The sequence below is a fragment of the Oncorhynchus tshawytscha genome, linkage group LG19, assembly GCF_018296145.1.
Source record: "Oncorhynchus tshawytscha isolate Ot180627B linkage group LG19, Otsh_v2.0, whole genome shotgun sequence".
In the NCBI taxonomy this organism is placed as follows: domain Eukaryota; kingdom Metazoa; phylum Chordata; class Actinopteri; order Salmoniformes; family Salmonidae; genus Oncorhynchus; species Oncorhynchus tshawytscha.
The window spans coordinates 21656911-21674258 of NC_056447.1; the positions used below are offsets into that span (position 1 = coordinate 21656911).

At 41.5% G+C, this 17348-nt stretch overlaps 1 protein-coding gene across 1 annotated transcript in view; it reads left to right on the top strand.

Annotated features, from left to right (window-relative positions):
• Positions 1-1924: 1924 nt before the first annotated feature.
• LOC112218448 (anoctamin-10-like) overlaps positions 1925-17348 on the top strand; it is a 35750-nt gene continuing 20326 nt past the window's right edge. Inside the window, exons 1-3 of the mRNA XM_042301465.1 lie at positions 1925-2057; positions 15551-15756; positions 16079-16252. Of these exons, the coding sequence (XP_042157399.1) occupies positions 15558-15756; positions 16079-16252 (373 nt within the window). The 5' untranslated portion in view covers positions 1925-2057; positions 15551-15557. The remainder of the gene's footprint in view (positions 2058-15550; positions 15757-16078; positions 16253-17348) is intronic.

Below are 17348 nucleotides of genomic sequence, written 5' to 3' on the forward strand. Positions count from 1 at the left end.
GGTGTGGGCCAGACATCCACATACGCCTATTGACCTAAACCTCAGCATATAATCAGGCACCATATAGTCCCTCGTTCACTCTCCTTATTCTTTCTCTCCCCGACTCCCTTCCTCCTTCTTTATCCATCTTTCATTTTCCTCAGACTAAGATGGCGTGGTACTGCAAGCTCTGACCCAAAGCTGTTTTGTGAGTTCTGACCCAGCTTTGCTATTTTGTGATTATTTTGGCTTTTATTTTTACTTTAATTTCACGAAATGTATCCGCTATCATTTATTATAACTAACAACTTCTGAACATCAGATCAACAATTACTTACCCCAATTCCGACCCAATTTTTTGGAGTACCCAAGAGAAAACCCCGCTGTTATAGAGGAAAGAGCGGGGGAATCCTAGCAAGATTACACCGCTTTTGGTGAAACATGGCTTTAGGACAAAATACCCCCTATGGCTATCCAACTCGATGCATTCTCCATTCACAGAGGACAGGACAGTAGAGTCAGGGAAATTGAGAGGGGGAGGGGTGTGCCTCTTCATCAACAATAAACGGTGGTCTGACTCGATCTCAGTCATAGCCTCGACCCATTGTTCGCTCATCTTGGAATACCTAGTGGTCCAATGCCGACCATTCTACCTCCCAAGGAAGCGTTCAGCTGTTATTGTGACTGTTGTATACATTCCACCTCAGGTCAAGAAATATAACAAGCTGGCACTTAACGAACTGTAGGAAGCCATAAACAAGCAGGAAAACCTACATCTGAAGCTGTCTTCCTTGTCGCTGACGATTTTGATTCTGCATCATTAAGACACATGATGCCCATCTTCCATCAACACGTCCCATCGCCACTAAGGGGATAGAGTCCTAGACTACTGTTACTCTACCCACAAGTAAGCATACAATACCCTCCCTTGTCCGCCATTGGTCAAATCAGATCATGACTCCATACTCCTGCTTCCTGTTTACAAGTAAACACCTGTTTACAAGCAGATGTTATCCCCATGGTGAAGATTCGCTGCCTCCCCAATTAACCCTGATTAACACAGAGGTTGAAGCTAAGCTAAAGGAAAGGGCTACCACACACAGGGCCATCACAGGCAACCTTGAGGAACAAGTACAATAATCCTCCCTACGACCTCTGCAGAGCCATCAAATGAGCAAAAGGACAATATACGAATAATGTAGATTCATATTACACAGGGTACGATGCCGGTCGCATGTGGCAGGTGCTACAGTCCATTACAGATTAGACCCAGACATGATCTGCCCAACGATGCCTCTCTACCCAGACGAACTCAACATATTTTATGCATGCTTCAACAGTAACAACAACGTACAGGGGGTGTGGTACCCCACCGATACAGAGGACGACATGAGTAAGGTCTTTCCTCTGGTCAACACTCACAAGGTCGCGGGGCCAGATGGTATTCTAGGGCGCTCTCAAAGCATGCACATTTCAGCTGGCAGGTATATATTGTACATTGTAATTTTCAACCTCTCCTTGTCCCAGTCTGTAATTCCCACCTTTTAAGATGACTATCATCATTCCCAGTGGTGTAAGTAAAACTATTTTTAAGTACTACTAAAGTAGTTTTTTGGGGTATCTGTACTTCACTTTACTCTTTATATTTTTTGACTACTTTTACTTCACTACATTCCTAAAGAGAATAATTTACTTTCTACTCCATACATTTCCCCTTACACCCAAAAGTAATACAATTGTGCCGTCTGGTTTGCTTAATATAAGCAATTTGAAATTATTTTTGCAATTACATTAACTTTTGATACTTAAGTATATTTAAAACCAAATAGTTTTAAGTAATATTTTACAGGGTGACTTTCACTTTTACTTTTAGGTATCTTGAATGTATTGTGAGTGGACCAAGTTTTTTGTCTGTTGCTCTAAAGCGGAAAGGTGGAATAAACAAGTTGGGAGCAAGTTTTGTCATTTCTCAAGTTCTCTTTTGAGGTATATTTTCTTCTCCCACATGCCCACACAACCAAGCAAGATCTCACAAGGATAACACAAATCTTCTTCATTGCAGGAATTAGGAAAACAAGGTGAGTAACCTTTAACTATAGCATAAATTACGGGTGTGTCACCATCTTAACTATACGTTCGTGGAGAGCTCATTTCTGGTGGTGGTGAGAATCAGTGTTTGCCATTCCTGTGAGGTAGTCCGTTCCTTTCTTCTGTCGTCTGTCAGGTAAGTGTCCTTTTTCCAATGGTTTCCTCTGGTTCCTCTGGTTCTCCTGTATCTTATGTAGGAGGAAGAGAATAGGTGGTTAGTGCCGCTAGGTGTGCTTAATTGCCTCTGATCTCAGTACTCACGTGCTAGGCTGGGATACTCAGTGGACACAGCCTGCCTCCTGGTGGTCTTTCCACAGTATCTTTACTTTTACTCAAGTATGACGTTCTGGTACTTTTTACACTACTGATCATTCTTCTTCCCAAGAACTGGACCATCTTGTAAATCAAATGCTTACTTACAAGCCCTTAACCAACAATGCAGTTCAAAGAATAGAGTTAAGAAAATTAAAAACATAATCAAATCAAAGTTTATTTGTCACTGAATACAACAGGTGTAGACCATACAGTGAAATGCTTACTTACAGGCTCTAACCAATAGTGCAAAAAAGGTATTAGGTGAACAATAGGTAGGTAAAGAAATAAAACAACAGTAAAAAGACAGGTTATATGCATTAGCGAGGCTATAGAGGTAGCGAGGCTACATAAAGACACCGGTTAGTCAGGCTGATTGAGGTAGTATGTACATGTAGATATGGTTAAAGTGACTATGCATATATGATGAACAGAGAGTAGCAGTAGCGTAAGAGAGGGGTTGGCGGGTGATGGGTGGGACACAGTACAGATAGCCCGGTTAGACGATGTGCGGAGGCACTGGTTTGTCGTATAGTTAAAGTGACTATGCATATATGATTAACAGAGAGTGGCAGCAGCATAAACAGAGGGGTTGGGGAGGCACACAATGCAAATAGTCTGGGTAGCCATTTGATTACCTGTTCAGGAGTCTCATGGCTTGGGGGTAAAAACTGCTGAGAAGCCTTTTTGTCCTAGACTTGGCACTCCGATACTGCTTGCTATGCGATAGCAGAGAGAACAGTCTATGACTGGGGTGGCTGGGGTCTTTGACAATTTTTAGGGCCTTCCTCTGACACTGCCTGGTGTAGAGGTCCTGGATGGTAGGCAGCTGATGTTGATGTGGACACCAAGGAACTTGAAGCTCTCAACCTGCTCCACTACAGCCCCGTCGATGAGAGTGGGGGCGTGCTCGGTCCTCCTTTTCCTGTAGTCCACAATAATCTCCCTAGTCTTGGTTACGTTGAGGGATAGGTTGTTATTCTGGCACCACCCAGCCAGGTCTCTGACCTCCTTGTCGTTGTCTGTGATCAGGCTGTTGTGTTGCCTGCAAACTTAATGATGGTGTTGGAGTCATGCCTGGCCATGCAGTTGTGGGTGAACAGAGAGTATAGGAGGGGACTGAGCATGCACCCCTGGGGCGCTCCAGTGTTAAGGATCAGCGTGGCAGATGTGTTGTTATATACCCTCACCACCTGGGGGTGGCCCGTCAGGAAGTCCAGAGGTTGAAAATGTCAGTGAAGACACTTGCCAGTTGGTCGTGCATGCTTTGAGTACATGTCCTGGTAATCCGTCTGGCCCCGTGGCTTTGTGAATGTTGACCTGTTTAAAGGTCTTGCTCACATCGGCTATGGAGTGTGATCACACAGTTGTCCGGGAACAGCTGGTGCTCTCATACATGTTTCAGTGTTGCTTTCCTCGAAGCAAGCATTAAAAGGCATAGCTCGTCTGGTACTGTCGGCTCGCATAACTGGGCAGCTCACGGTTGGGTTTACCTTTATAGTCCGTAAAAGTTTTCGAGACCTGCCACATCCGACAAGCCTGGGAGCTGGTGTTGTAGGATTCAATCTTAGTCCTGTATTGACGCTTTGCCTATTTGATGGTTCATCTGAGGGCATAGCAGGGTTTCTTATAAGAGTCCGGATTAGCGTCCCACTCCTTAAAAGCGGCATCTCTAGCCTTTAGCTCGGTGCGGATGTTGCCTGTTATCCATGGCTTCTGGTTGGGTAAAGGGAAGTAAAATAAAATCTATATTGATCTAGGTGGGTGAGGGCAGGTTGGAGCGCAATTGAGATTGTGTCGTCTATGGATCTATTGGGTGGTATGCAAATTGGAGTGGGTCTAGGGTGTCTGGGATGTGACTTCTGGTAGAACTCACATCTGTAATCATGAAGTGCTTTGAAAGGCTGGTTAAGGTACACATCAACTCCATCATTCCAGACACCCTAGACCCACCTCAATTTGCACACTGCCCAATAGATCCATAGACGACACAATCTCAATTGCACGCCACTCTACCCTCACCCACCTAGATTCATCATTTTTTGGGTTCACATCCCTGTTAGTGAGCATTTCTCCTTTGCCAAGATAATCCATCCACCTGACAGGTGTGGCATATCAAGAAGCTAATTAAACAGCATTATCATTACACAGGTGCATCTTGTGCACCTAAAATCAGCAGATTGTGGCAACACAATGCCACAGATGGCTCAAGTTTTGAGGAATTGACATACTGACTGCAGGAATGTCTATCAGAGCTGTTGCCATATAATTTAATGTTAATTTCTCTACCATATGTCGCCTCCAACATTGTGACTGTGCCCCTGCCCAGTCATGTGAAATCCATAGATTAGGGTCTAATGAATTTATTTCAATTGACTGATTTCCCTATATGAACTGTAACTCAGTAAAACCATTGAAAATGTTGCACGTTGCATTTATATTTTCATTCAGTATATCTTGTACAGTTGTGTCCACCGCTTTGACAGTTCATCAGTCATTGAAGAGTGTGTGTATGTGACTGCACACAGTGCCTTCAGCAAGTATTCACACCCCTTGACTTATTCCACATTATGTTGATTTACAGCCTGAATTGAACATTTATTAAATTTAGATGTTGTGTCATTGGCCTATACCCCATAATGCCAAAGTGGATTAAAAAAAAATGTTTTAACAAATGTATTAAAAATGAAAAGCTGGAATGTCTTCAGTCAATTAAGTATTCAACCCCTTTGTTATGGAAAGTCTAAATAAGTTAAGTCCAGGAGTAATAATTTGCTTATCAAGTCACATAATCAATTGCATGGACACATTCTGTGTGCAATAAAGTCCCTCAGTCGAGCAATGAATTTCAAACACAGATTCAACCACACAGGGAGGGTTTCCAATGCCTTGCAAAGAAGGGGACCTAATGGTAGATGGGTAAATAAATAAAAATGACATTGAATGTCCTTTTGAGCATAGTGAAATTATTAATTACACTTGGATGGTGTGTCATAACACCCACATACTACAAAGATACAGGCATCCTTCCTAACTCAGTTGCTGGAGATGAAGGAAACTGCTCAGGGATTTCACCATGAGGCCAATGGTGACTTTAAAACAGTTTAATGGTTGTGATAAGTTAAAAACTGATGATGGATCAACAACATTGTAGTTACTCCACAATACTATCCTAAATGCCAGAATGAAAAGAAGCCTTTGCCGATTAAAAATATTTCAAAACATGCTGTCACGCCTTGACCTTAGTATTCTTTGTTTTCTTTATTGTTTTGGTTAGGTCAGGGTGTGACATGGGTGATGTATGTGTTTTTGTACTGTCTAGGGGGGTTTGTAGGTTTATGGGGTTGTTTACTATCTAGGTGTTTATGTATGTCTATGGTTGCCTGGATTGGTTCTCAATTAGAGGCAGCTGTTTATCGTTGTCTCTAATTGGGAACCATAATTAGGCAGCCATCCTCTTTGGGTATTTTGTGGGTTATTGTCTATGTCTATGTGCCTGTGTTTGCACTTTTGTATCATAGCGTCACGTTATTTTGTTTAGTGTCTATCTTTATTAAAAGTATCATGTATTCACATTACGCTGCGCCTTGGTCTTCTCACTACGACGAACGTGACACATGCATCCTGTTTGCAATAAGGCACTAAAGTAAAACAGCAAAAACATTGGCAAGGAAATGTACTTCATGTCCTGAATACAAAGTGTTATGTTTGGGGCAAATCCAACAAAACACATCACTGAGTACCACTCTGCATGGTGGTGGGTGCATCATATTATGGGTAGGTTTGTCATTGGCAAGGACTAGGGAGTTTTTTTAGGATGAAAAGAAACGGAATAGCCCAGGCTAAATCCTAGAGGAAAACCTGGTTCAGTCTGCTTTCCAACACTGGTATACAAATGTTACTATCAGCAGGACAATAAGCTAAAACACAAGGTCAAATACAGTGGAGTTGCTTACCAAGACGACATTGAATGTTCCGGAGTGGCCTAGTTACAGTTTTGACATAAATCGGCTTGAAAATCTATGGCAAGACCTTGCTGTCTAGCAATGATCAACAACCAACTTGACAGAGCTTGAATAATTTTTACAATCCAGTCTCTTAGAGACTTAACCAGAAAGACAAACAGCTGCAATTGCTGCCAAAGTTGATTCTAACATGTACAGGAGAAAGGGTGATACCTAGTCAGTTGTACAACTGAATGCCTTCAACTGAAATATGTCTTCCACATTTAACCCAACCCCTCTGAATTAGAGAGGTGCAGGGGGCTGCCTTAATCGACATCCACGTCTTCGGTGCCCAGGGAATCTATATCAGGTGGTGTGAAAGGAAGGCCTGAAAATCGTTAAAGACTCCAGCCACCCAAGCCATAGACTGTTCTCTCTTCTTCCGTAAGGCACGAGGCACCGGTGCATCAGGTCTGACACCAGCAGGCTCCTGAAAGTGTCTATCCCTCCAAAAAGACTGCTAAATATCTAACAATATGGCTGCACAGCCTATCTGTGTTGACCATTGTATTTTATTTCGATTTTTGCATTGTCTTTATGCACACTCTCAGGCATCTACACACTCAAACACACTGACACTCCAACACACACATAACATATTTACACTGAATGTACAACACATTAGAAACACCTGCTCTTTCCATGACATAGACTGCCCAGGTAAATCCAGGAGAAAGCAATGATTCCTTATCGATGTCACTTGTTTAATCCACTTCAATCAGTGTAGATGAAAGGGAGGAGACAGGTTAAAGAAATACGCTTTAAGACAATTGAGACATGGATTGTGTATGAGTGCCATTCAGAGGGTGAATGGGCAATACAAAATATTGAATATTTGAACAGGGTATGGTTGTAGGTGCCAGGCACACCAGTTTGTGTCAAGAACTGCAACGCTGCTGGGTTTTTCACACTCAACAGTTTCTCCCGTGTATCAAGATTGGCCCACCACCCAAAGAACATCCAGCCAACATCAGGCCAGTGGTCGAACACTGGCCATTGATGACAAAGGAGGCTGACACGAATTGTGCAGAGCAAAAGACAGTTAGTCAACTGACAGTCCAGTGCAACATTGGTGCCCAAAGACCCATAAAATAATGCACAACTCGTCGTACCTTGACACGAATGGGGTATGGCAGCCAATGACCTTACAGAGTTCCGCTTCTTTCAGCAAAAAAAACAAGAAACTGCTGTTGCAGTGAACTAAGGAACAAAAACAATGGACACTGGAGAATTGGATAGGGCTGTTGCGGTGACCGTAATACCGCCACATCGGTGGTCACAAGTCATGAAGGCAGTCAAATTCCACGTGACCGTTTAGTCACGGTAATTAAGCTTTTCCAAGCTCTGATGCTGCTGATGGTCATTAGTAGCCTACCAAACTTACTAACTGCCTAGCACTCTATTGTCCCTCCAATCACTCTGACATCAATGCAGATATGTTCGAAAATCTAATCAAACACTTCATGAGAGCCCATGAGCTCATGTTGCTCAACATTTCTATAGGCTATGCAATTGCACGAGAAAACAGATTGATGGCCTCTACTAAAAATAGGAGGATTCCATCAGCTTTCTATAGGCTAGGCCTACTATACTTACACTATTTATCTACTTTCCTAATATTAAGCACATGGTTTATATATACAACAGGAATATAGCCTACTTGGCTGCCATGAAAATGAACCACGGGAAAAGCTCCATTCGCTCTTTACGTGCATAGATGATATGTATTTTTTTCCCGCTGCCCCAGATTCAAGACAGGTGCATGATAATGGTCCATTCTAAATCCAAACAAATTTTACACATATATTATTTAGTATATGTAAAGACAAGATTAAATCAAGAATAGTCTGATGGGTGACAATATTAGCCTATCACTTGTGAATGATATACTATCACTTGTAAATGATACAAAGCATAAGAAACATGTATTTTTTTGTGACTTTTTCTATTCATTGTCGCACATCTCATGCAGCCTAGCCCATAGGCCTATATGTTTTTATAAGGTTTGTATCACAACTAAAGTGGCTAAACAACTTCTTAAAATTAAGCATATTAATCAGCTTTCCAAGGGGTTTAAAGACTAACTGGCATACATAAACAGCGCGTGAGTTTCAAGTTTGGGGAAGATAATTTTCACCATAAAAATGCAGCTTTATAATAAAAGCATTACATGCATAATCACATTTGCGGTCACTTTTGATAATGGTGTTTTCCCACTAATGGAACATTTGCGCTTATAGCCTACTGCCATGTGCGCGTTGGTACACGTATAATGTGAAGAAATAGCCTAATAGTTTATCAACATTTTAGGCTAAATATTCTGATCTGTTGCGTCAGCCACATTGCATTAAAACGTTTTTTTGAAGCAAGTGGTTGTATTGATTTGGGATCTATTGCATCCCACAACTGTCCCAGACTATGTTTGGAATATTTATTTCTCTCACAGAATAGAATAGGTCGACTTTTGTACTACGGGGGATAGTAGATTGACAGATTGCTGTTCGTTAGGCCTACTCATTTTGTTTTGCTGCCGAAAAGTAAATGTGGACAGTTCTTCCAGTATCTTCAATATGCACCTCGGAATTGGATAAGGACGCGAGCAGTTGCATCACCAATGTGTCTGTCAATAAATGAATGAATCAAAGTTATTTATAAAGCTTACATCAGTACAGAACAGCAAGCAATGCAGGTTTTCACTTGTAGCCTGTGAGAAAGACCCAATCACGTGATGGAGAGCCATGTGAATGAGAGGTGCTTAGGAGCACCCAGCACTCAGAACGGCACAACGCAGCACTCCCTGCCACTGACCGCAAAATGCATGGATTTGTTTAGGGTGCATTATTGCCAAAAAGGGATGTCACTGATTTTTTTCAAATCATCAGAGTCATATCATGTATCCTTACAATGTATTTAAAATCAAAACATATATATATATATATATATATATATATATATATATATATATATATATATACATATACACACTACCGGCCAAAAGTTTTAGAACACCTACTCATTCAGTTTTTATTATTTACAATTTTCTACATTGAAGAATAATAGTGAAGGCATCAAAACTATGAAATAACACATATGGAATCATGTAGTAAACAAAAAAGTGTTAAACAAATCTAAATATATTTTATATTTGAGATCTTCAATAGCTACCCTTTGCCTTAATGACAGCTTTTCACACTCTTAACCAGCTTCACCTAGAATGCTTTTCCATCAGTCTTGAGTTCCCACATATGCTGAGCATTTGTTGGCTGCTTTTCCTTCACTCTGTGGTCCGACTCATCCCAAACCATCTCAATTTGGTTGAGGTCAGGGGAATGTGGAGGCCAGGTCATTTGATGCAGCACTCCATCACTCCCCTTCTTGGTCAAATAGCCCTCACACAGCCTGGAGGTGTGTTGGGTCATTTCCTGTTGAAAAACAAATGATAGTCCCACTAAGCCCAAACCAGATGCGATGGCGTATCGCTGCAGAATGCTGTGGTAGCCATGCTGGTTAAGTGTGCCTTGAATTCTAAATGAATCACTGACATTGTCACCAGCAAAGCACCCGCACAGCACCACACCTCCTCCTCCATGCTTTACGGTGGGAAATACACATGCGGAGAACATCTGGTCACCCACACCGCGGCTCACAAAGACACAACGGTTAGAACCAAAAATCATAAATTTGGACTCATCAGACCAAAGAACAGATTTCCACTGGTCTAATGTTCATTGCTTGAGTTTCTTGGCCAAAGCAAGTCTCTTCTTCTAATTGGTATCCTTTAGTAGTGGTTTCTTTGCAGCAATTCGACCATGAAGGGCTGATTCACACAGTCTCCTCTGAACAGTTGATGTTGAGATGTGTCTGCTCCTTGAACTCCGTGAAGCATTTATTTGGGCAAACATTTCTGAGGCTGGTAACTCTAAGTGGAGGTAACTCTGGGTCTTCCTTTCCTGTGGCGGTCCTCATGTCAGCCAGTTTCATCATAGCGCTTGATGGTTTTTGTGACTGCACTTGAAGAAATGTTCAAAGTTCTTGACATTTTCTGTATTGACTGACCTTCATGTCTTAAAGTAATGATGCTATCATTTCTCTTTGTTTATTTGAGCTGTTCTTTCCATAATATGGACTTGGTCTTTTACCAAATAGGGCCATCTTCTGTATACCCCCTACCTGTCACAACACAACTGATTGGCTCAAACACATTATGGTGGAAAGAAATTCCACAAATGAACTTTTATTTTATTTTAAATTTTTTAAACTCTGTTTATTAAGTTTTACACACACACAAGACAACACAAAGCAATATAAATAATATACTCAACTAGAAAAAAAAAAAAAATAGCTTTAAAGATACCATACTTTAGACAAGTTAAACACACCAGGCAGAAGGCTACAAAGGTTAAAGGGCAATCTATAGTACAGGGACAGAGCAAACACCTCACCATTGTTCCTGTAAACAGTCAAGGGATAAGGGTGGAGAAATGCAACCACTCACAGAGAGTCATGGCCACAGACCGACCATCCACTGGACCAAAAATAAAGTTTACAATGTTTTAAAATAAAAGAAAATAGAATGATTATTCATGTAGGCGTGAACAAAATGTAAAAATAACTGGGAAAAACAAGCTCACACTTCAGTCTCTGCCCGGGCAATATAAACAAGGCATCCGCGGGTCACAATCAATAAGCACATGGACCTTAATAACCCCCCCAGCAAAAACACAGAGAGAAGCTCCTCCAACCCTTAAGTCACAGACTTATTTTAGTTTTAATTGGAATGCCATCAGAGGATGGACTGTTTAAAGTAAGACCGGAATGGAGCCCAAGCCTCATCAAACAGTTTGGGGTTCCCACGTGAATTGAATTGAATTTTTTCTAGTTTCAGAGAGCACAACACATATCTCACCCAATATTTATAAGATGGGGGAGCTGCCATCTTCCAGTTCTGTAGTATTAGCCGTCTAGCTAAAAGAGTTGTATAAGCAACAGTGTCCGACTGGATTCTTGATAGGGGGGTACCTATGGGCAGTACTCCAAAAAGGGCTGTACGGGGAGACGGATCTATAACAGTGTCATATATATCAGAGCACAAATGAACTTTTAAGAAGGCACACCGGTTATTTGAAATGTATTCCAGGTGACAACCTCATGAAACTGTTTGAGAGAATGCCAATTGTGCAAAGCTGTCATGAAGGCAAAGGGTGGCTATTTGAAGAATTTAAAGTATAAAATATATTTTGTTTCAGACTTTTTTGGTTACTTCATGATTCCATATGTGCTATTTCATAGTTTTGATGTCTTCTTCACTACTATTCTACAATGTAGAACATATAAAAAATATAAAAAAATCCCTTGATTGAGTATGTGTTCTGAAACTTTTGACCGGTAATGTAGCCCAAAATTTGTAGAACAACTAAAGTTACATGAATGACTCTAAGTTAAGCATATAGGAGTACCTATTTCTTTGTTAACCGCTCAACACAGAATAGCCATATGTGCGCACTCCCTCAAATCTTTTGGATAAAATACTTACGTTTTATTCAGCTTTTATCAATTATATTCTTTAAACTATGTACTATAAAATATTATAAAATAATGCCACAGAATTCTAAGACAATCTTGTCTGCTAAATGAACTAGGGTAGCCCACAGATATTTGGCATAGCCAGATAAGGACCTAACATAAGGACAACTCAGAGCATGCTATTCTGTTCTTCTGAAGTAGACTACATTTTCTTCATATCATGCTTCTTTAGACCTGTCTAAAATAAAGGATGGATTTATTGTGAAGGTGCAAGATTTATTACATGGATTTATTAGACTTTTTAAGGGATGAGATGGAACGAGCTATTCAGAGTAGAGATCCACTACCAGCCAACTTGACACAACTGTATGAAGCATTGGAGTCAACATGGGCCATGGAACGCTTTTGACACGTTGTAGAGTCCATGGCCCAACAAATTAAGGCTGTTCTGAGGGCAAAATGGTGTGCAACTCAATATTAGGAAGGTGTTCCTAATGTTTTGTACACAGTGTATATTGACTCCACACACTGTGGCGTACAGCAGGTCAGCCACCAGGGGGAGACTTGTCGAGGCCTGGTGACAGACGGTGTATACATCTCAAGGCGATGGCTCCATCTGCTGGACGTGCCAGGTCTCGACGGGTGCTCCGGCCAGGACTAATTGGGGCTAATTGGGAGTTGGGGAGTAATCAAGGGCTGATGGCTCACCAGCTGTACAAGGCCCATAAAGCTGCCAGAAGGACAGCACACAGGGAGAGAGTTGGGGAAGAAAAGACTCCTGTAAAGGTGGGGACTGTTAAAGAGGTAACAGGGGTGAGTGCAGTTTTGTGCCGTACAGCAAGACCCGGAGCCTAGAAGACAGTGTCTTGGAGAGGGTCTCCTGGGGGAGACCTATCCTTTTTTATTTATTATTTAAATAAACACCCTTGAAGCCGAGCTAATCTTACTCTGTCCGTGTCTGATCTGTGTAAACGTCTTGACCAAACCCCATGGTCTACCACAACACACACTCACATACACAATCCCTCCATCATTGCTCAGAAGTTCCGCAATAGGCTGAGAGAGGCTGGACTGGGGGCTTGTAGGCCTGTTGTAAGGCAGGTCCTCACCAGACATCATCGGCAACAACGTTGTCTATAGGCACAAACCCACCGTAGCTGGACCAGACAGGACTGGCAAAAAGTGTTCTTCACTGACGAGTCGCGGTTTTGTCTCACCAGGGGTGATGGTCAGATTTGCGGAATGAGCGTTACACCGAGGCCTGTACTCTGGAGCGGGATCAATTTGAAGGCGGAGGGTCCATCATGGTCTGGGGCGGTGTGTCACAGCATCATCGGACTGAGCTTGTTGTCATTGCAGGCTCAACGCTGTGCGTTACAGGGAAGACATCCTCCTCCCTCATGTGGTACCCTTCCTGCAGGCTCATCCTGACATGACCCTGCAACATGACAATGCCACCAGCCATACTGCTCGTTCTGTGCATGATTTCCTGCAAGACAGGAATGTCAGTGTTCTGCCATAGCCAACGAAGAGCCTGAATCTCAATCCCATTGAGCACATCTGGGACCTGTTGGATCGGAGGGTGAGGGCTAGGGCAATTCCCCCCCAAAAATGTCTGTGAACTTGTAGGTGCCTTGGTGGAAGAGTGGGGTAACATCTCACAGCGAGAACTGGCAAATCTGGTGCAGTCCACGAGGAGAAGATGCACTGCAGTACTTAATGCAGCTAGCTGGTGGCCACACCAGATACTGACTGTTACTTTTGATTTTGACCACCCCTTTGTTCAGGGACACATTATTTAATTTCTGTTTGTCACATGTCTGTGGAACTTGTTCAGTTTATGTTTCAGTTGTTGAATCTTGTTATGTTCATACAAATATTTACACATGTTAAGTTTGCTGAAAATAAATGTTGACAGTGAGAGGATGTTTTTTTTGTTGCTGAGTTTAGCTTCTTACTTTGTGTTCTTCTTATTTGTTATTTGTGTTTTTGTTCTACCTTATGTTATTTTTAGTACTATATTGATATTGATTACTACATTGCTGGGTTTAGAGCTTGCAATAAATACATTTCACTGTACTTGTGCAGTTGACATCAATACTTGCTCTGGATAAGAGTGTCTACTGAATGACCACAATGTAAATGTAAATGTAAAAACAAACACTTGAAAAGGATACTGGGTATCATTCTACTGAACTCCGCCCCAAACAAGTACAAAATTAGGTAGTTGGGACCAGACCAACTTTTTGTGAGTCATAGACGTCTAGGCTATGTTTCACAAGTTTGAACAGCACAGTACAGTACGGCACAGTTCAGTACAGCAGAGCACAGCAGAGTATAGTAGAGTACAGTATGATACAGGACAGTATAGTTTTATTCAGTAGAGTACGGTACAGTAGAATTGTATTCAGTAGATTCAAGTACAGTAGCGTGTAGTACAGTACAGTTTATTTCAGTAGAAATAAAGTAAAGTACAGTACAGTTCAATTTAGTAGATTAGAGTACAGTACAGTTTAGTTCAGTATAGTAGATTACATTAGAGTAAAGTAGGGTACATTATACTGTACACAACTCTACTGTGCTCTATTGTACCTATCTATCTATACTTTACTTTTCTTTTCTTTACTGTACTGTACTTTTCTTTATTTTACTGTAATATATTGTACTCTGCTGTGCTCTATTGTACTGTACTGTGTTGTATGGTGCTGTCCAAACTTGTGAAACATAGATGTCTATGTTTGGGAAAAAAATCAAGGCTGGTCCAGACCAAATCGGAACCAATTTTAGATGTCGATGTTTGGGCCAAATATAGGCCGGACCAACGTCCGTGTACATTTAGATCAAGGCCGGTTTGTGCTTAGTGGGCTGTTACCATCTCCTATCCGCATCACATGCAAATGGGACTGCTCTCTAACCTGTAGCCACAGCCTTCTATGGCCATTTGAGATCTCCATGTGTGTCGTTGATGGATGGATTGATTGATTGAGTTTTTTTTAAAACATAGGGGACATTCATATAAAAAAAACTTGACAAGAATATTACAAAATCCGCAATACTGGTCCTCCCTTGCCGATATTGTGTCACGGCTGCTGAAATAGCTTACAAAAGCCACTACACATCGACAGTGGTTAGGAACTAGTCCCTTAGCCTTCTCTGCCATCCCCGACCAACGCATGCATTTGTTCTTCAAATAGCCAGCTAGCTAGCTATCAAGCCAAACAAGTAGACCTTTCATCTCAGTCTTGCATCTCTGTAAGTCAAGACAACCAGATGCAGGTGAACAAAACCCAAAGCAATCAAAACCCCTTATGACCCCCATGTCATTTCAGCATTGGTAGGAAGAAGTTTAGTCCAAATTGAATGTTTAGCACTATATTTACTGAATATGATTTAAATCCTATAATTTAAAATGGCCAATTTAGGTGCAATCTATTAGCTTAATTTCTCAGATCAAATTATATTTCAACCAAATAATAATGTCTAACTACAGAAACCATTTTAGAACACTCAGATGGTGGGTGTCGGATCCTCTTTGTTGTGCCTTTTTGTTGTTGTTGTTGGAACGACCCATGTAATGTGTGAATTTCAGAGTTTGTAACAGATACAGTAAAACTCCTTGTCCTCCTCACACTGCCTCTCCACAGGGACGTGATGATGTTGATGGGGGATAAAGGCTCTGTCCAGACACAGACTAAGGTCCTGTCCCAGGGCTGCTGGACGCAGGTCAGCTGTCCCTGCTGTGTGTCTAAGCAGGTGGAGCCCCTGGTCCTCATCCAGCTGTCAGACAGCATCCAGCCTGTCACCAAGAGGTGGCTCATCTCCCTGATTGAAGCTTCAAAGAGACATGGAGGTGAGAGGTCAGATAGAGGTCAGATAGAGTCAGCAGCAGATCAGAGGCCTGACTGTTCTTCAGTCTGTGTTGCTTGTTTTGTTCCAGCCGAGTGCTATTAACACATCTGATTCACCTGGGCTTGATGATTCGTTTAATAGTTGAGTCTCTAGTTTCAAAGTAGCCAGCTAACATCAGGTTAATCCTGATGAAATGTTGCACAATACAACTGCAGGGGCAATCCGTGTATCTTCATTTATTAGCTGAATTAAGTGTCAATAATTCACTCACTGCAGTAGAGGCAGGAGTACTGTAGTTGACCCTCTCCTCCTCCCTGGACTAGGAGCAGCATTGCTGACCCACCCTGGAGAGGATGAGTGTGGAAATGTGATCGTGGTGTCTGCTCCTCGCTGCACCCTTCTCAGAGCCACGGAGGATCTGGGTCTGTGTAAGAAATACCGCAATGAAGAGATGGCTTCTTTCTCCTACCACGACAGAGACAACTTCACCAATGTTGGTAAGAATGTTGGTAATAGTGGGGGAAGAGTAGAGGGATATTAAAGGTACCAGCAGTTACAAGTGGTAACAGATCTTCAGCACCCAATACACCTTCTGTAGGAATAGAATCAACAAAATACACATTCACTGTTGTAATAGTGTGGTAATATAGACAAAATTACATATTAAATGTAATATACAGTACCAGTCAAAAGTTATACACCTACTCATTCAAGGTTTTTTGTTTTTTTTGTAAAATGTTCTACATTGTAGAATAATAGTGAATACATCAAAACTATGAAATAACACATATGGAATCATGTAGTAAACAAAACAAAAGTGTTAAACTAATCAAAATATATTTTTGATTTTAGATTCTTCAAAGTAGCCACCCTTTGCCTTTGACAGCTTCACTCTCTCTAAACCAACTTCACGAGGAATGCTTTTCCAATAGCCTTGAAGGAGTTCCCACATATGCTCACTTGTTGGCTGCTTTTCCTTCACTCTGCGGTCCGACTCATCCTAAACCATCTCAATTTGGTTGATGTCGGGAGATTGTGGAGGCCAGGTCATCTGATACAGCACTCTATCACTCCCCTTGGTCAGCCTGGAGGTGTGTTTTGGGTCATTGTCCTGTTGAAAGCAAATGATAGTCCCACTAAGTGAAAACCAGATTGGCGTAGTCATGCTGGATAAGTGTGCCTAGAATTCTAAATAAATCACAGACAGTTCATAAAATCTTCCGGATTGACTGACCTTCTTCTGTATCTTCTGTATACCACCCCTACCCTGTCACAACACAATGATTGGCTCAAACGCATTAATAAGGAAAGAAATTCCACAAATTAACCTTTAACAAGGCACATCGGTTAATTGAAATGCATTCCAGTTGACTACCTCATGAAGCTGGTTGAGAGAGTGCCAAGAGTGTGCAAAGCTGTCATCAAGGCAAAGGGTGGCTACTTTGAAGAATCTCAAATATAAAATGTATTTAGATTTGTTTAACACTTTTTTGGTTACTACATGATTCAAATGTGTTATTTAAAAGTTTTGATGTCTTCACTATTATTCTACAATATATGTGTCCAAACTTTTGACTGGTCCTGTATATGACA